Source organism: Mustelus asterias, chromosome 25, assembly GCF_964213995.1.
Source record: "Mustelus asterias chromosome 25, sMusAst1.hap1.1, whole genome shotgun sequence".
Taxonomy (NCBI): domain Eukaryota; kingdom Metazoa; phylum Chordata; class Chondrichthyes; order Carcharhiniformes; family Triakidae; genus Mustelus; species Mustelus asterias.
In genome coordinates, this window is record NC_135825.1 from 15,843,861 (window position 1) to 15,864,457 (window position 20,597).

A 20,597-nucleotide genomic window follows, 5' to 3' on the forward strand; every position below is an offset into this window, starting at 1 on the left:
CCTGTTCGGGTCAATGCGCCTAACCAGCACACCTTTCAGACTGTGGGAAGAAACCAGAGCACCCAGAGGAAATCCATGCGGACAACGTGCAAACTCCACACAGTGACCCAAGCCAGGAATTGAACCCAGATCCCTAGCGCTGTGAAGCAGCAGTGCTAACCACTGTGCCACCTAGAGAGTAAGGAGTCTCACAACACCAGGTTAAAGTCCCAACAAGTTTATTTGGTAGCTAGTGGCTTTTGCTACCAAATAAACCTGTTGGACTTTAACCCGGTGTTGTGAGACTTATTGCTGCGTTTACCCCAGTCCAGCGCCGGCTTCTCCACATCACCACCTAATGAGGCCTTAGGCGCCCAGGTAAATGCAACAACTTCCCCTCAGGCAAGCCTTTGGTGTGCGAGTGTGGGAGGACTGGGCTGCGTGCAGTTCCGGCTGGGCGGCTCAGCCAGCGCAGGGGGCAGCAGAGGGTGAGAGAGAGAGAGAGGCAGCGACAGAGAGAGGAAGCTGAGCTGAGGATTTGGGGCTGTTGAATTCTGCCTTTCAATTCATCCTTTTCGCATCAGGAGCCGGCTCCCACCTACCACCGCCCTGAAATAAGTGTAAGTGTGAGGCCTGCTGGCGTTTGAAGGCCGGAGGGGTTCTGAATTGTCGGTTTTATTCACTTTAAACGTGTGCGAGGCTGCCCTGAGTCAGGAGTTCCAGGAGTCCACAGGCCTCAGTCAAGTCATCCTGACCCCCCCCCCCCCCCCCCGTGATAAATGTCCCAGCTTCACAAAGTTACACACAGCTTAATTGCTCAAATGTTACTGCTACATTGTGGCTGCCTCCTTTTTAAAGCAGCAAAGCCATTAGAAAAAAAAATCTTCCAGGCAATCTTAATTTACAAATTAAATGGTTTTTTTTTGTGTTAAAAACAGGTATGTTTTTTAAATGCCAGAAGCAGACCTGCTGTATATATGGAGCAGGTAGTTGGGGGACCAGATGCAGTAGATTTCCATAAGGCTGTTTGGATATTTCTAATACTTCATTTTTTTTTGCATGATAATTTTACTGCAGAACATTTAGCAGTTTTGAAATTGTTAATATGTTGCTATACTGTGTCAGTGGCCCTGTAATTAACTAATTAATTAATTAGAGTGATTAGTCCCCCTTGAAAACATTGTGTCTTGTATAAACGTGGGGTTGTGGTCCTCCAGGCCGGAGACGTAAAAAGGTTAGTGGTCTTTGGCCTTAGGTTTCACCCGCCTGCCCCTGTAAATTGTGGCGCAGACAATGGCTGCCTCAAGAGTCAGAAGCAGCGGGTTTGAGGCCCCACCTCGGGACTTGGGATGGACAGGGAAGGTGCGTTCGTAACCTGACCACGCTCATTGAGGATCACCCTGCAAATTTGCACAACACACGCAAAGCTGCCCAGAGTCAAGAGTTCCTGGAGTCCACAGGCCTCAGTCAAGTCATCCTGACTCCCAGTGATAAATGTCCCAGCTTCACAAAGTTACACACAATGTTTACAGCTACGTTCAACACACGTTTGCACATTCCCTTCGTGTCTGCGTGTACAGGTTAGGTGCATTAGCCATGCCAAGTTGCCCCTTAGTGTCCCAAGATGTGTAGGTTATAGGTGGATTCGCCATCGTAAATGTGTAGGGTTATGGGGATAGGGCGGGGGAGAGGGCCTGGGTAAGATGCTCTGTCAGAGAACCAGTGCAGACTTGATGGGCCCAATGGACTTCTGCATTCCAGGGATTCTATGATAAAGGTTGGAGTCTCTCCCATCGCTATCTATAGATCTGGACTACAATGTGCACGTTTGCCACGCTAACTCTAATCCCCAAATGATCTGTTACAGATCTGGTAAAAAGCGATTGACTTTAATTATTTGTTCTTTGTTGCGTGTTTGACTCCTATGTTTAGTAATAATCCCGTCGACTATTTGTAAACAAAATGGTGTTTGAGAGATTGTCCAATAAAACACGACAAGGCATTGAAGGTGAAAAGGCAATCAGTAGATAATGTGACTGTCAGTGTGGTAAGTTTTGACCAGTATTACAAAAATATGTTTTTTTCCACTTTAATTGGAGTAAGAGGTTACATGAACTATGTTTGGAAAAGTGAAAACTTGCATCAGTGTTTGTAGAGAATGATAATGAGTTATTGAGAATTCTCAAAGAAGATACTTGAAGAGTTTACCGAAGCTCTCAGCTGGTACTAAACTTCATTGTACTTATGTCAGCAGCTCAAAATAGGATCTTGACAGATGTGGATGCACTGCTCAGGCCATTAGCACCTGGCCAGAGACAGACCTACTATATATATGGAGCAAGTAGTTGGGTGACTAGATACGGTAGACTTCCATAAAGCTGTTTGGATATTTCTACTATTTCAAATATTTCAACATTTTTTTGAATGATAATTTTACTGCATGACATTTAGCAGTTTTGAAATTGTTGGTATATTTTTGTGTTGTGTCAGTGGCCCTGTAATTAATTTGAGTGATTAGTTCTCTTGAAAACAGTGTCTTGGCTGGGATAGAGTGCCAGTCAGTTTCCAGTCAGTTGCCCTCTTTGGGAGTTGGGTTGTGCGGAGGGAGAGGGAGGGAGAAATGAATGAACATTTAATTCTTCATGTCAATATTGTTAGAAATTCTCTGCCCTTTGAATACTGCCAAGGACTGTCTTGTCTGCACTAGAACAGGAGTCCTAATTTAATAGGTCCTAATTTCTGGCTGGCAAGATGGCAACTCTGATAGTTGAGCACTCTGTCTTCACTGCACTCAAAATGTCATCCTAGATTATGTCTTATTATGCTGAGGTTCTGCAGTGGGGCTTTGAACAGCAGTCTGCCTCACCTATAAGTGTGTAACCACTGAGTAAAGAAATCAAAAGGACAATTAGGGATGGGTAAGAAAAGCTGGCCTCACCAGCGATGTTCACATTCTCAAAAGAATTTTTAAAATGGGATAGAACCAAAGGGGAAAAGAAATTACAGCTTTTCTTCTTTGGCTTCCTGTCACATTGCTAATAGACAATTAATAATTGTTTAAATTTATTGAACAAAAGGAGAGCTAAGAGGCAACATTAAGCCTGTATTGTAGGTTTTTGGACTGCATTTAGGACTATGTAGCACATCCATACATTCACATAATAATTGGTCAATTAATTGTGTTAATTCTTTCAAGAGATGTAGATGTCAAGGCTAGACCAGCATTTATTGCTGATCCCTTATTTCCCTTTAGAAGGTGGTGGTGAGCAGCCTTCATGACTGCTGTAGTCCACATGGTGTAGGTGCACCCACCGTGCTGTAAGGGAGTTCCAAGATTTTGACCCAGCAATAATGAAAGAATGGCAATATAGTTCCAAGTCAAGAAGGTATGTGGTTTGGAGGGGAATTTGCAGTTGATGGTGTTCTCATGTATCTGCTGCCCTTGTCCTTCTAGATGGTGGAGGTTGCGTGTTTGAAAGGTTCTGTTGAAGAAGCCTTGCTGAGTTGCTGCAGTCCATCTTGTAGTCATTCCACACTGCTGTCACTCTGCAGGGGGGAAGGGGATCAGGATATTGAATTTGACGATCAGCCATGATCATAATGGATGGTGGAGCAGGATCAAATGGCCGGCTCCTGCTTCTCTTTTCTAAGTTTCTTCATCGGTGGTGGTGGATAGGGTGCCAATCAGATAGGCTGCTTTGTTATGGATGTTGTCAAGCTTCTTAAGTGTTGGAGCTCCACTCAGCTAGGTAAGTGGAGAGTGTTCCTTCACACTCCTGACTTGCGCCATGTGAATAGCGGACTAGCTTTGGGGAGTCAGGAGGTGAATTATTCTCCACAGAATTCCCAGCCTCTGACCTGCTGCTGCTGGTTCAGTTCAGTTTCTGGTCAATGATAACCCCCAGGATGTTGATCGAGGTGGTAGATGGTAATACCATTGAATGCCAAAGGGAGGTGGTTAGATTCTCTTTTGTTGGAGATGGCCATTGCCAAGTATTTGTGTAACATGATTATTAGTTGCTATTTATCAACCCAAACCTAAGTGAAGTCCAGGTGTAGCTGCATTAGAACGCGGACTGCAGGGATTCAGGTAGCGCTCTCTACATCTACCAGCTCCTGATGATATGTGCTGCTTCAGCAGAGTTATAATAGCTAGGGACTACTTCTTCAACATTCAATTCCAATCAAACACTGGAGAATGGTGCCAGGCAAGAGGAAATCCCTTTTGGTATTTTGGTGGCTCCGTAGAAAGATTAATTTTCTTTTGTGTCATTTGTTTTGCTTATTTTATTTGAATTTCAATGTTTAATCGTGTATCTTTTAGAAGAAATATTTTCCTGTGGTGTTTATGTGTTATAAGTGTCTGATGACAGTTAGACCTGTCCTCAGCTCTCTCTGCTTTTGGTTTTGGTTGGGTGTGTGATCCTGGGAGAATTCCACTGCTTTTTCATCCCCGAGTCCCTGTTTGTAAAAGTTTCTTCCACTCCCCGAGCTGTCACTGGATAAAGTCCTGATGCTATACGCTGGATGGCATGGTGGCACAGTGGTTAGCATTGCTGTCTCACAGTGCCAGGGACCCGGGTCCAATTCCAGCCTTGGGTGACTGTGTGGAGTTTGCACATTCTTCCCCCTCTGTCTGCATGGGATTCCTCCGGGTGCTCCGGTTTCCTCCCACAGTCTAAAGATGTGCAGGTTAGGTGGATTGATCATGCAAAATTGCCCCTTAGTGTCCAAAGATGTGTAGGTTAGCGGGATTACCCGAGTAAATATGTGGGGTTACAGGGATAGGGCCTGGGTATGATTTTTGTCGGTGAGTTGGTGCAGACTTGATAGGCCGAATAGGCTCCTTCTGTAGAGATTTTATGATAATGGCCATGTTTTCCTTTAGCCTTTGCACCACCATGTGCATATATGGGGTGACACGTGGTTAGCATTGCTGCCTCACAGCGCCAGGGACCCAGGTTTAATTCCCAGCTTGGGTCACTGTCTGTGCGGAGTTTGCACATTCTCCCCGTGTCTGCGTGGGTTTCCTCCGGATGCTCCGGTTTCCTCCCACAGATCGAAAGACGTGCAGGTTAGGTGCATTGGCCATGCTAAATTCTCCCTCAGTGTATCCAAACAGGCACCAGAGTGTGGCGACTAGGGGATTTTCACAGTAACTTCATTGTAAGCGTACTTGTGACTAATAAATAAACTTTATGTGAAGTAAATCACTTAAGCTAATGCTATGGTTTATTCAAATATTAGCTTGTTGATTGTTTACGTTAGCTTGTCTTTTATTTCAGATAACCAGTTAATTGTCAAAATGACTACAGCTTCTGTCTCCGACACGTATACACCAGCTGATGCGACGTGCAAAGTCTCAGTGGAGAATGTTGCCCAGGTAATGTGCTAGATGAGAAACTTCTTTGAGCATCAAACACTGCTGCAGATCCAAAAACATTGATCATTTATACATTGTTGAAGTTAACATTGCAAGGCAAATGTCCATGTTTTGCTCCACCTAGTGGCTGGCTGAAGCTGCTTGGGAAAGACATGTCTTGTGCACCCTGACTGTTTGCCCCTCCAAGGGAATAAAGCAGCTCTAGGGCAGGGAAAAATAGGTCGAATAAAGGAATCCTGACTTTTTTACAATTTCAACTATAAATTATATATTCAGTTTTATATCAATTTACCTCTGCAGATTTCACAATCTTGTGATTATGATTTATTATTGTCACATGTATTAGTATACAGTGAAAAGTATTTTTTCTTTCATGCTATACAGACAAAACATACCGTACATAGGGAAGGGAAGGAGAGAGTGCCGAATGTAGTGTTACAGTCATAGCTAGGGTGAGAAAAAGATCAACTTAATGCGAGGTAGGTCCATTCAAAAGTCTGACGGCAGCAGGGGAGAAGCTGTTCTTGAGTCGGTTGGTACGTGTCCTCAGACTTTTGTTTCTTTTTCCTGATGGAAGAAGGTGGAAGAGAGAATGTCCGGAGTGTGTGGGGTCCTTAATTATGCTGGCTGCTTTTCCGAGGCAGTGGGAAGCGTAGACATTGTCAATGGATGGGAGGCTGGTTTGAGTGATGGACTTGGCTTCGTTCACGACCCTTTGTAGTTTCTTGCGGTCTTGGACAGAGCAGGAGCCACACCAAGCTGTGATACAACCAGAAAGAATGCTTTCTATGGTGTATCTGTAGAAGTTGGTGAGAGTTGTAGTGGACATGCCAAATTTCCTTAGTCTCCTGAGGAAGTAGAGGCGTAGGTGGGCTTTCTTAACTATAGCATCCTCGTGGGGGGGGGGGGACCAGGACAGGTTGTTGGTGATTTGGACACCTAAAAACCTGAAGCTCTCGACCATTTGTACTTCGTCCCCATTGATGTAGACAGGGGCATGCCCTCCACAACACTTTCTGAAGTCGATGACTATTTCCTTCGTTTTGTTGACATTGAGGGGGAGATTATTGTCACACCAATTCACCAGATTCTCTATCTCTTTCCTGTACAATCTATTCAATGATGGAAATATATTTCAGAAACCTGTCGAGGTGTGTGATTTGTTTATATATTTAAATGTAGATGCTCTTTAATTTTTTAAATATTGAATACATTTGCGTCTCGTTGAATTCATGTAATGAACCTGCAACTAAATATTTTGGTACCTACTGCTTGCCTCAAAGGTTTATATAATTGCATTCATGCAATCAAAAGTGAAAACTGTAAGAGAAACTGTCGAGAAATGTAACTATGTAAGTCTTTGAGTGAATTGAATAAGCCCTTTGGCTGCATTAAATGGGGGGGGGGGGGGTGCGGGGGTAATAGGTTCTGAATTTGGGGTCTACCTCTGTATTGTCTGTTCAGCTTTGTGGATTTTATTTATTAGAAATCATCGAGTTCGAAAGCATCAACGTCCCCTTCAGACAACTATTACTTGGCGCGAAGGCGAACACTGCAGGTGGTGGTTAGCTCCCTATTAACTGAAGCAGGTTTTGACGCGGCAGAAAAGGCGGCTGTTGAAACATTGACTGAAATGCTGCAGAGCTGTGAGTAGAAAATAGTTGGCTTTGTTTAGTATTGTTCAGTTTTTTTTCTGGAAAGATACAGATCGTTCCATCAGTGCAAAGGTTACAGGATCACTCAGCGGATTTGATTTAAAATGCAAGAATAGAACATAGAACAGTACAGCACAGAGAACAGGCCCTTCGGCCCAGGATGTTGTGCCGAGCTTTATCTGAAACCAAGATCAAGCTATCCCACTCCCTATCATCCTGTGTGCTCCATGTGCCTATCCAATAACCGCTTAAATGTTCCTAAAGTGTCTGACTCCACTATCACTGCAGGCAGTCCATTCCACACCCCAACCACTCTCTGCGTAAAGAACCTACCTCTGATATCCTTCCTATATCTCCCACCATGAACCCTATAGTTATGCCCCCTTGTAATAGCTCCATCCACCCGAGGAAATAGTCTTTGATCGTTCACTCTATCTATCCCCTTCATCATTTTATAAACCTCTATTAAGTCTCCCCTCAGCCTCCTCCGCTCCAGAGAGAACAGCCCTAGCTCCCTCAACCTTTCCTCATAAGACCTACCCTCCAAACCAGGCAGCATCCTGGTAAATCTCCTCTTCACTCTTTCCAGCGCTTCCACATTCTTCTTATACTGAGGTGACCTCACTATAAGCATCAAGAATGCTTGATTCTTTCCCCAGCTGAGGGAATCCAGCTGAGAGACTTTATCATATAGGCACCAACCGATATTTTTGGGATGCATTTTTATGCTTTTAGCCTTTTCGTAAGTTGCTTCCGTTTTTTTTTTGCCAGCTTGGTTGGCGAGAATTGTGACAGAAAACTTATCTTTTCCTGCAGAGCGCAATGCATTGTTAAGTTTTCAAAATGCTCTTTTATTAAAAAAAGTCGTTTTTTTCCAACCTGAGGCTAACATTAGTAATTAAAGTAAAATATTTGACTGAGAATTATTTTCCAAATGTCTTTTATTCAGTTATCCTTTCGTCCGTGCCCTTCCCTGATACTCATGCTGGTACTATTCAAAATTCCTTTAAATAAAAATAGAATCTCTATGGTACAGTCCATCGAGCCTGCACCAACAAAGATCCCATCTAGGCCCTATCCCCCTGACACTAAGGGACAATTTGGCATGACCAATCCACCTAATCCGCACATCTTTGGAGTATGGGCAGAAGCCGGAACACCCGGAGGAAACCCATGCAGACACGGGGAGAATGTGCAAACTCCACACACAGTTACCCAAGGCCTGAATTGAGCCTGCGTCCCTGGCGCTGTGAGCCAGCAGTGCTAACCACTGTGCCACGCACTTACTTTGAAGTAGATTGGTACAAATTCAGGGTTGCTTTAAATATCTTCAGTCACGTTTCTAAGCAACTTTCGTGCATGCATTTGTGAGATATGACTCACACTGTCTTATCTAGTGGCCTGATGACATAAGCTGAGCGTGTAGCAGCTGGACCATTTTGTGACCCAAATCAGATATTCGTATCTCTGTTACGCGTATATCTGCAACCTCTTCTATTGGGTGGCACGGTAGCACAGTGGTTAGCACTGCTGTCTCACAGCGCCAGGGACCTGGGTTTGATTCCCGGCTCGGGTCACTGTCTGTGTGAAAACTGCACGTTCTCCCTGTGTCTGCGCAGGTTTGCTCCAGGTGCTCCAGTTTCCACCCACAGTCTGAAAGACGTGCTGGTTAGGTGCATTGGCCGTGCTAAATCCTCCCTCGGTGTACCTGAACAGGCGCTGGAGTGTGGCGACTCGGGGATTTTCACAATAAGTTCATTGCAGTGTTAATGTAAGCCAACTTGTGACACCAATAAGTAAAAAAGGTTACCCAGATAAGGTAGAAGCATTAAAACCACTTCTAGTTTCTGGGTAACTGTTGTACAATCTACACACCCCTACCCCCCCGCCCCATTTTAAAAGGTGGCCAGAGTTAACCAGGAACCTCCCCAGTACATGTATCCGACCCCCCCCCCCCCCCTTAAGGCCTGACTGCCAACACCCTCCCTTGGCCCTCCCTCCAGCAGGCATTACTGCAAAATCCTACCCACTTACCTTCTCTCTGGCTTGTGCGAGACCTTTAAATTGACGTGGTTTACAGCAGCTACTGCTGTTAGAAAAGGGGGGCCTGGCTTAACTGTTGGCCCCAGCAGCAAGCTGCATGCTCAGATCTTGCCTGGCCAATTGAATGACCAACTCAATTTAAAGCTTAAAGTTTATTTGTTAGTCGCAAGTAAGGCTTACATTAACGCTGCAATGAAGTTACTGTGAAATTTCCCTTTGCCGCTCCACCGGAAGCCAGAGCCGGCACAGTGGTTACCACTGCTGCCTCTCAGTGCCAGGGACCCGGGTTCTATTCTGGCATCGGATAACTGTGTGGACTTTGCATGTCCTCCCCTTGTCTGCGTGGGTTTCCTCCGGGTGCTCTGGTTTCCTCCCACACTCCAAAGATGTGCGGGTTAGGTTGATTGGTCATGCTCAATTGCCCCTTAGTGTTAGGGAGATTAGCAGGGTAAATATGTGGAGTTACGTAGAAAGGGCTGGTTGGGATTGTTGTCGGTGCAGGCTCAATGGGCTGAATGGCCTCTTTCTGCACTGTAGGGATTTTGTTGGAACATTGCATAATAGAGGATTAGTTTCCATTTCAACAAAAGTTTTTTTGGGCAGTGCTTTCTGCACAATTTGGTACTTATCATAGAATTCCTACAGTGCAGAATGTTGCGCAATAGAGGATGTGCAGTGTATCTTAATCTGTAAGAGTCACTTCATTCAAATAGGAACTATTTTTCTCCCCACCTAGATCTTTCTGAAATAGGGCGAAGTGCGAAAGTATATTGTGAACATTCAGCACGAACTCAACCAACCCTGTCAGATGTTGTGGTTACTTTAGCAGAAATGGGTATGTGCTGAATTATTGATCTACTTTGTTAAATTTACTGCTTTCATGCAGCTATCTACAACCACTAATACGCAAAGCAGCAGGATCAGAAGCTGACAAGTTCCCAATCTACAGTTTTTGTTTAAATAAAGTAATTTATGCGCACTTTTAAAAAAATGCTTAGCAAGAGAAAGATGCTTTGTGTGATAGCTTGGTGCAGTAAATGTATATCGAGGTTGCATCATCGTGGTTATTTGATTATTTTTTTAAAAACGGAATAGCCAAAATGCAACTGTTTCCTCTGGAATGATTCTACAGCCACTGTGCTCCCTGGTCTCAGTTTAATGAACCAGTGGTAACATTTGTACACAAAACTAGAAAGTGGGGTGGCGGGGCTTGTCTTGTGTGTGGCGCAATGGTGGTGTCCCTACCTCTGGGCCAGAAGCTCCAGGTTCAAGTCCCACTTTAGAACTTGATGGCCATTCGTAATGTAGTAAGAAGTCTCACAACACCAGGTTAAACTTTAACCTGGTGTTGTGAGACTTCTCACTGTGTTTACCCCAGTCCAACGCCGGCATCTCCACATCATTCGTAATGTGGCCAGTTAGGCTGCCTATTACTCTATAAATCCTTCCAATATGCCCGATGGCAGGCGGTAAGAGCGGGAGAGTTTTGGGGTGAGCCAGACCATGGTTGCCAACACCCTCTTAGGGCCTTGGTCCTGAAGGAGGAAGAAACTGGAAAGAGAGCTGCATTTATATAGCAACATTTTGTATTTCTTCAGGATGTTGCGGAATGCTTCATAGCCAATGGACGACTTATTGTTGCCTGGCAAACTCTCACCTGCAGCAGAACATGAGGCAAATGAACAATTAAACAGTTTTGTGCACTGTCCTTTAATTGCTTCCTACTTGAGACATTCTAAAACTGATCTCGATGTACTCAAGGATAATAATCGATTGGAAACAGATTTATTGCGTTCATGGTGCTGGAGTAGCAATCAGGAAGAAATTAGTTCAAATCCCATCATGGGAAATGGAGAAATTGAATTCAATAAATCTGTTCAAGCACTGGAAAATGAATGATCAAATGTGCTGAATTGTAAAAACCCAATTAGTTTACTGATGTGCTCCGGGGCCATCTGTACTTGGTTTGACCTACATATGTGACATGAATAATTCATAATGCCCTCAGAGATAGGTGACAAATACCGCCATGCCCACATCCCAGGAACACCTTTTTAACAATTTTTCAGTGCTTAGTTCTAGATCGCAGTCCTAGCTTTTGTCACCAAGGGTTAGATTACAGCCAGATGCGGAGTAAAGTTTGTACTCTTTCACCCTAGAAATTTGTTGCAACTCCAAATTCAGTATGAAACCTCTGCTATGATCGTGTGGCAGTTTCAATTGTGGTCTATCAGCGAAACTGGTGAATAGTGTTGAATTGCAGCTCTGCGCCTGCTGGTTTGAGTTAGTGAAGAATTTCTGTGAGTACAACCAAATGTTTTACCTTGTGTCCTCTTATTCTTCAGGTTTTAATGTAGATAATATTCAGGCTTACGCCAAACGTTCCCAAAGGATGGTCATTACTGCTCGTAAGTATGCTTTCGCCAAATGTTAATTGCGGAATATTTATGGTCTAGTTTCTGCACTAGGGTTTCGCTTGGTTTTGCTCAGACTAAAAGCTAAGTGTATGGAAGTGGAGAAGAAATGCAGCTCGAGTGTAGTGGAACATGATGCCTTGTTAGTGCCGGGTGGTACATGTTGCTGTTGTGAAGAGAGAGTGAGACCCACCAGATTAGGTGCTTTAACCCTAACAATGCCAGCTTGTCACTGAGAAGGTTCAACTGCAGAAAGACTCAGTTCTGAGTAAAAGAACCTGTAATAAGAACAGCTGATTTACAAAAGAAAATTATCCACGTTAGGAGCAGAAATTCATATTTCCTTTTTTTGTTTGTTCTGCTGGCATTTGTTATTTTGCATTTTGTTCCTATTAATCAGAACCCATCTCACTTTATTTCTTCGGTTACTTTTTACCCGGTCCTCCACACGCCTTGAGCTGATTGTATGTTTTTGTTGTTTTTATGTGTGATTCCATTCGTTTTCTGATTTTCTTAGAAAGTGAGGGCGGCACGGTGGCACAGTGGTTGGCACTGCTGCCTCACAACGCCAGGAACCCAGGTTCAACTCCGGTCTCGGGTCACTGTCTGTGTGAAGTTTGCACATTCTCCCTGTGTCTGCACCTGTGGGTTTCCTCCGGGTGCTTCAGTTTCCTCCCATATTCCAAAGTTGTGCGGGTTACGCTGATTGGCCATGCTAAATTAACCCTAGTGTCAGGGCGATTAGCAGGGCAAATATGAGGATCTACGGGAATAGGGCCTGTGTGGAATTGTGGTCGGTGCAGACTCGATGGGCCGAATGGCCTCCTTCTGCACTGTAGGGATTCTATGGTAAGTACCAAAGGTTTATTCAGCCTGTTAATTGTGGTGACCTCTGGTTTTCTCTCACTGTCACCACCATTATCTTTGGTCCCCTTCCGCTGTTTCTGTACCTGTTGCCCTTCTGCAGCATCTTCTGCAAACAAGGGATCACTTTCAGCATCTGTAAGGATGATAACGAATTTCACTTCGTCGCAATTTCAACTGACGTCACGGCTGGTGTTGTACTATCTGCCAATCTAACATTAAGCCCATGATAAAGTTTTAAAATTCTACAGCCCAGTTAACATTTTATGTTCTATCCACTTTTGTCTGGGTACACTCAGTAATATAATTATAATTTTTTTTCTGACACTCTTGAGTTATACCTGCAGAAAGCATTTTAAAATAACTATAATACTGTTAGTTACAATCTGGCGTTGGTGCAGGTAGCAATTTGAGGGGACTAAGAATATTGTACAAAAAGCATGATTCCATAAATGCATTTTTCTTGAAGTTTAAAAGGTTAAAGTTTATTTTACTAGCTTCACAAGTAGGCTTACATTAACACTGCAGTGAAGTCACTGTGAAAACCCCCTAGTTGCCACACTCCGGCACCTGTTCGGGTGCACTGAGGGAGAATTTAGCATGGCCAATTCACCTAACCAGTCTTTTGGACTGTGGGAGGAAACTGAAGCACCCGGAGAGTACCCCCACGGACACAGGGAGAACGTGCAAACTCCCCACAGACAGTCACTAAGGCTGGAATTGAACCCAGGTCCCTTGGCGCTATTAGGCAGCAGTGCTAACCACTGTGCCACCGTGCTGCAAAACAAATCCATTTACTTTAAGTGTTGATCTGCTGGGAACCTTGAGCAGCCGTTGAATATGGCAAACTGGTGTTCCTCACTCCACAAGTTTGTGCCCCCCTTTTCCTAAAAGGAGATTACATTATCAATCTGATTACTTCCCTCAATAAGTCAGTAGGGTAATATTTCTTTGTAGGTAAGTATGGGGGATATTTGACTCCAAGAGGATATCACAATGATCCCGATCCACGTCTTACCAAGTTTCTGTGCATGGATACTGGTTTGTGATACGCTACAGGACCCTGGCTGCTGATTTTCTTCTTGGTTTGTATTGTCACTTTACTCCTGGGACCTGATACTAAATGTACTTTTCAAATGGGTGGGGAAGTGAAGAGGATTAAAGAATTTGGGAATGCTAAGGTCAATTGGAATGGCCTAGCTTCTACCCTTGCTGATGCGTTGATAAATTTCTGATAGTTTTATTTTTCCTTCTAGCTCCTGTTACTAATACCCCAGCAACCCCCAGAGCACTTTCTACTGGACAGAAGAGAACACACCCCTCATATATACCAGGGCATTTTCCAGAGTTCCCTGATCCTCACACCTATATAAAGACACCTGTAAGTGTGAAAACTATATGTTTGGCCTCATTGTGTCTTATCTCACACTTGGAACTTAATTTAGTGAGCGATGATACAAATCACAAATTTGTGAATTAATTTGACCTCTTTCAAAGTTGTGAGTTGGTCTGTGAAAGGTTTGTGTGCGCCATTGTGTTAATGTAGGCACACTATCCAGAATGCAGCAAATAAATGAATTGAAAAAGGGGCAACTCAAATCTCATTTTGACTGAACGAAAAAGTAATGAAATTTAATGTAATGAGAGCACAGTTAATGAAGGTGGTTTAAGAAAAATGCTGTCGTATGCTCGAAAACTAAAATTAAAAAAAATTCTGATTATGCTGCAATGGTGGAACAAGGAACCAAACTAATGGACTAGATTTTGTAGTAGCAAGTAGTTAGTTTTACGTTTAGATTTTTGAAAAAGTTGCCGACAGTGTGTGCATAGCAAGGGCATCTGGGACCCGCGTGAACGGGGTAAACAACTGTGTAACTCTTCACCTAATCAAATTAAAGGATTTAGAAACTAAAGTATAAGGACTCAGAAAGAAGAGTGAATGAAAGTGGGTGAATGCAATGTTACAGAAAGGGAAGGAAAGTTAGATTATAAGGGAGAGGGAAAAAAAGAGACAAAGGAAAAGTTTTCCTCGACAAAATAATTTAAATTTGACATTGTTAAAAGCTCTCTTACCTGGCAGGGGTGAAACCATGACCAGGCAGGGGATGAGGCTAGCCCATTGCACTTGGGGTGTGCTGACGCCTGCGACCATGGTTTGCCTAAACTAGGGTAGAGTAAAGGATTAGGATGGTCAATGAGGTAAAACCGAGGCTTTGCCTGATGCAATTTTTAAAAAGCCATCTCGGCCTTTTGGCTAAGATGAAATATTAGATCAAGCCCGCGAGGGGGTGCAATGCCTTATCCTGTCAGCTTGGATCTTGTTTGTCCGAGCCCAAGATGGGATGCAATGTCTTGTCTTGTTAGTTTGGATCTGGATTCTCCCTCAGAACCATGATTGGACCTAATTTGAATAGGCTTTTTTGATTAGAAATAAAGTACCAAAAATTAATTAATACCTGAAGGAATGAGGCTCCACACTTGCAATAGTTAATGTGAAGTGACAGAGAGATTGATTGGCAGTAATTAAGACTTATTATGTCCTTAAAAGGATCAATACATTTGAAATGATCAGACTTGACTTTATGTGAGTTAATTTGTATCTATCACTCAAATGCAGCAACTTCACACTATTTAATACGTTTCGACGGTGAGACAGACCACAGAATACCATTTTTGTGAAGCTAATGTTGGTGTGGTGCAAACTGGCCATCAGCATTTGGATATTCACGTTTAACCTTGCAGCTTTTAAAAATATTCTTGGGGTCTGGTCGTCGATACCTAAGGTAGCATTTATTGCCCATCTCTGTCCCTTGCCTAAAGTTGCTGTACCATTTACATAGAATTTATCGAAACAGGCCATTCGGTACAACTGATCTTGCGTGTGTTTATGATCCACACAAGACTTCCCCCAACTCTACTTTATCCAGCCCCATCATCTTGTCCTCCTTTTCTCACTCATCCACTTATCTAACTTTCCCTTAAATCCATCTATACTAATCACACCAACTACTCCATTTGGTTGTACCACTGTTAACTACACAAGTGAGAAATAATTAATGGTGAGCACCATTTTTCGACTGTTGCTTTGACAACAAAATCTAGCCCACTGCTTCAGATCAATTACTTTTCATCAAAACATTGTTAAGATAGTGTTTTAATTAATTGGATAAACAATTCAGTGTTACCCCAATGTTACCAGGTATTTGCTAGGGCCAGGTGGATGAATAGAGGGGTAATGTAAAGGAATTCCAGATAAATTAATCAAACTCTGAGAAGTGTAATAGTTAAATATGCTGATGGGGAGAAGATTAGATAAGGAGATTGCTCTTTAAGTTTTTAACCTTTGACAGTATTCTGAGAGAGATTATTTGCCAATGATACCAACTGACTTTAGCTTGAACATAATTTGCTTCACAACATCTTGTGTGGATATTCAAGTACATTTTATTCCCCACTGTTAGACAATCAGAGAGCCAGTTTCTGATTACCAAGTGCTGAGGGAGAAAGCAGCATCCCAGAGGAGAGATGTGGAGCGAGCTCTGACCAGATTTATGGCCAAGACAGGAGAGACAGAGAGTCTGTTTAAAGATGATGTCTCAACATTCCCATGTAAGCATGTAGTTTTTCTTTTGTACAAAAATAGCTTGGCAGAAGAGGGCAAGTTTGTGTGAAGCTTTTTTTTTAGTGGGTGCAGGGAGTAGGCAGAAGTGAATGGACGGAGTTTGCACTGTTGTGACCTCGGAGTGCAGAAAGCCAATCCAGCGATTGGCTCACACTAAATTGATTGTTATATTTCCACAACTGATGCAAAACTGATTTTAATTTTTCAAAGGTGGGTAATTATTGAGTGCTGAAGCTGCTTCAATATGCTCAATATCCTGAGACTAGCTCTCCATTTTAAAAAAGTTTTAAAATTTGAAGTTTATTTATTAGTCACAAGTAAGGCTTACTGCAATGAAGTTATTGTGAAATTCCCCTAGTCGCCACACTCCGGCACCTGTTCGGGTGCATGCACCTAACCAGCAGGTCTTTCAGAATGTGGGTGGAAACCCAGGAGAACATGCAAACTCCACACAGACATGCCGGGAATCGAACCCAGGTCCCTGGCACTGTGAAGCAGTGGTGCTAACCACTATGCTACCGTGCCGCCCCAAGATTTCCATATTAAACCTCTACTAACCCTAGAAATCAATTGTGTAGGAACAGTAACATAGTGGTTATGTATTTGCATTAGTAATCCAGAGAATAAGAACAAATTCAACTATGACGGCTTAAGAATTGAAATTCGATTTGCAAAATCTGGAAATTAAAAAAAAATGGTTATCAGTAAGGGTGATCATGAAGCTGATTCACTTGAGGGACCTTAGTTCTGCTGTATATCAAAGTCGGGTTCCACACCGTTTTTAACTGGCCTGGTAAGCCATTCAGTTGTGTCAAACTGGTACAAGCATGGACTGCATAGAATCCTTACAGTGCAGAAGGAGGCCATTCGGCCCATCGAATCTGCACCAACCACAATTCCACCCAGGCCCTATCCCCATGCATTTACCCTAGCTAGTCCCCCTAACACTAAGGGGCAATTTAGCATGGCCAATCCACCGAACCCGCACATCTTTGGACTGTGGGAGAAAACCGGAGCACCCAGGGGGAAACCCATGCAGACACGGGGAGAACGTGCAGATTCCGCACGGGCAGTGACCCAAGCTGGGAATCGAACCTGGAGCTGTGAGGCAGCAGTGCTAATCAGTGGTTTAGCAGTAATTTAAGAAGATGCAACACTAGGGCAATTAGGGATGGGAATTAAACATCAGCTTCCCAGTGCCCACATCCTAAAAAATAATGTTTAAAAGAAAGATTCTATCATGGGACTCCAACTGCAGATGATAGAAGTGAATTATGGACTCCTAATGCAAGGCAAAATAATGCATTTGTTGGTATAACCGTTGATGGTTGAAAGAGATGTCTTGTTGATTCATTTTTGGGAATATGGTGTTACTGCGAACACAACATTAACTCATGCAGTAGAAAGTCCTCACTGTGATGTTATGACAGTGACACATTTAGCATGTTATTTTTATTCAATTATTCAAATATCTATTATGTTAGAAAGTAATTGAAATGCTACTTGCCAAGTTTAAATTCAGTTCTTTAGAATTCAGCTAATGTACCAATGTTTTATTAAGAAATGTAATTGTGATCATTGGAAATCAAAGTGAGGTACATAACATCTACTAAGCTTTTATTAAAACATTCTTTTAAAAATTATTTTAAAGTGATCGCTGCACGAACTACCACAATTCCTTACCTAAATGCCTTGCTACCATCCGAGCTTGAGCTGCAGCAGATGGAGGAGACAGATTCCTCAGAACAAGATGATCAGACTGATACAGAGAATGCTGCACTAAATATGAACGCCGTATGTTTCCAGTACCCTTTCATTGCAAAATGTTGTCGTCTTTAATGTTGGCAAGTTTAATGGGTGGCACAGTGGTTAGCACTGCTGCCTCACAGCGCCAGGGACCCAGGTTCAATTCCAGCCTCGGGTGACTGTGTGGAATTTGCACATTCTCCCCGTGTCTGCATGGATTTCCTCTGGGTGGTCCGGTTTCTTCCCACAGTCTAAAGATGTGCAGGTTAGCTGGATTGACCATGCTAAATTGCCCCTTAGTGTCTCAAGATGTGTAGGTTAGGGGGATTAGCGGGGTAAATATTTGGGGTTACGGGGAATAGATCTGGGGTTGCAAGGATAGGGCCTCAGTGGGGTTGTTGTTGGTGTAGACTCGATGGGCCAAATGGACTCCTTCTGCACTGTAAGGATTCTGCGATTCTAAGTGACAGTATATTGTAATAGAGTCCCAGTGTTTACCTCCTACGAGAAAACATTTTTGACTTGCTGTCTTCCCGTTTTGCTGGGAAAATAGGTTATCCCTAAGACCTGCACAAAAAATGCTTTTTTTGTTGCCTCCAGTACTTCCTGTTTGCCAAATTGCAGCAAGCAGTGCTTTGCAGTGCGAGTTCAGTGATTCCTGGGCTTTTGAGGTATGTTGTATTGCATAGAATCATTTGAAGTTAATTGCATATCTTTGGACAACCTTAATAGATACCTTTAAGATACTCCTTAAAGCCTATCTATTCAGCCAAACTTTTAGTCACTTGTCCTGATCCTAATGTGGCTTGGTATCAAATTTTGTTTGGTAACACTCCAAGTGTTGTGGGACATGTTATTACATTAAAGGCACGATGTAAATGCAAAGTGAACATCTGAAGTTCCTATTGAATACCAAGTCAGTGTATATGAAAATTGTGAAGAGCAGATGGCTACTGGACAATAAAATTAGCCAAAATGCAAAATAATCCTACTAACAGATATGTTGGTATTAGGGATGAGTAACTTTGCCTCTTAGTCCGGGTTGAGGACATTTGAAGCATCAGTAATTGTGGGCTCAATCGGTGCAGGATCAGAATTGATTATTTTTTATGGCTGTGCTTTTTTTTTTCAAAACGACCCCCACCCCAATATTTGGTGAATTTGCTTCCTGATAACAGCCATTTTCTGGTTTGAAGTCATTTTAGGCTCCAATACTGTCTGCCGCAGTTACTGGGGGAGAGTGATACATTTGGCCTGTTCCTTTACCGTAAGATGAAACAGAATTGTCTCTTTGGACAACCTTACATGAGTAAATTTGAAATGTCAATAATATTTTTGTATGCAAGTCTGTCTTTATTTGATCAAGGATTGTTTTGAGTAATAGCAAAATAATTAAGTTGAAGGCTCGAATGATGTTGTCCTATCTGTTTGTCCTTGAAATAGAATTATTGCATTGTAATCTTTCCTAGGTAGCATTTTTGCCTTTTGTGGCTCTCTTAGTTCAAATGACATCCAAAACTACTAAACTCCAGCTTTGTTTTATAGAGACAGGGAAGGGGAAATGTTCTTAACAATGCAGACTGTATTGTAAATATTGAGATGTTTTTTTCTTAGTGTTGGCAGTGTTGCAGATGTCATGTAACCAAGCAAATGTCTCTCTTCTAGGACGAAATGTCCGCTGAAAAGGAAAACAACATGTTACAACAGAACTCGGGTTTATCTAACAGTAAGAGTAACGAAGAGTCAATGATTGACAATCCATATCTAAGACCAGTCAAAAAGCCCAAGATCCGTAGGAAGAAATGAACCCCGGAGGAAATACAAGGATGATTTCAGTAAAATACCATTCATTGTAATAACACAACTGTTTGAACTGAAATTGTTATTTTAATTGAGAACTGTCTTCATTCTTGGAAATTGTGAAAAAGGGATCACGGGCCTATTGGAGTCAGAGGGTTTTGCTCCCAGGAAATAAGTTAAGAGAGACTACAGTGTAAAACCTGGGTAACCAATATGTGAAGCCAGAATCTTTTGCCCCTCTGTTCTGATGGAGCAAACATATTTTGTTGTAAGTTTAAAAACTTCTTGAAGTACATTGCAGTGCAGCTCACGGACATCTTCTGGTCTTTGTCTTTACGAGAAGGTCATATGGACTAAAACACATTCCAGTGAGGTAAAAATGACTTATCTGTTCAATATCACCTCTTGCAATGACAGTTATGTATTGGTGTCCTTTCCTGTTCATTCACCACTTTGCAATTCAGCTTTGATCTTTTGATAGTACTTTCCACACAGCTTGACTTGGCAGCTGGTCACAGAATGTTTAGACATGACTGCTGCCCAGCAAACATGTATAGTGCAGCAGTTGTATGGTTTAATGTAAATAAATATTTCTTCTGGTTTGAAAAAAAACAAATCTTGCTGTTGAACTGAACAAACTGCTCTGCGCTACAGGAAGATGCATTGTGTCCCTTCACTGGTGGCTCTCACCAGTGGAAAACTTTATTTGCTTACAGCAACAGATGCAGCCACTGGAGCAGAGATCATACATGCTTCATTTTGAACCATGGGCTTTTAACAAATTAAACCAGTTGACAGCATGTAACTGATAGAAATGGTCATGTGCCTAGTTGCATGAACTTGAGTAAGTCCACCAGTAACATGTTCCTTGGTTGGTAGGAGAGAGGGTGACATTGAAAAACAGCAGCAAACGGTAATGGTAGACCACTCGGAGAAAACAAAAGCTTACATTTGAAGAGATGTCATTAAGAATTGAAATTAAGTTATTTGAAACAAAATAAAACAAAGTCATTCAAACGAACCTCAAGAATTGATTTCTTCCAACATAATGAAAATCTAAAAATAGAAGTTGTTTTTCAGTCATAAAATTA

General features: G+C 42.6%; 1 protein-coding gene across 1 annotated transcript; it reads left to right on the plus strand.

Annotated features, from left to right (window-relative positions):
- Positions 1 to 443: 443 nt before the first annotated feature.
- taf8 (TAF8 RNA polymerase II, TATA box binding protein (TBP)-associated factor) lies at positions 444 to 20,531 on the plus strand. The gene is made up of 9 exons (XM_078242192.1): positions 444 to 599; positions 5,265 to 5,362; positions 6,849 to 7,008; positions 9,797 to 9,895; positions 11,406 to 11,468; positions 13,595 to 13,719; positions 15,800 to 15,947; positions 17,612 to 17,754; positions 19,372 to 20,531. The coding sequence occupies exons 2-9, from the start codon at positions 5,285 to 5,287 to the stop codon at positions 19,510 to 19,512; spliced, it is 957 nt and encodes a 318-aa protein (XP_078098318.1). The 5' UTR covers positions 444 to 599; positions 5,265 to 5,284; the 3' UTR covers positions 19,513 to 20,531.
- Positions 20,532 to 20,597: the final 66 nt, after the last annotated feature.

Coding starts and splice junctions, on each gene's coding strand:
- taf8 (XM_078242192.1), top strand. CDS start 5,285: ATGACTACAGCTTCTGTCTCCGACACGTATACACCAGCTGATGCGACG. Junction 9,896..11,405: donor GGTTACTTTAGCAGAAATGG/GTATGTGCTGAA, acceptor CTTATTCTTCAG/GTTTTAATGTAGATAATATT. Junction 11,469..13,594: donor AAGGATGGTCATTACTGCTC/GTAAGTATGCTT, acceptor TTTTCCTTCTAG/CTCCTGTTACTAATACCCCA.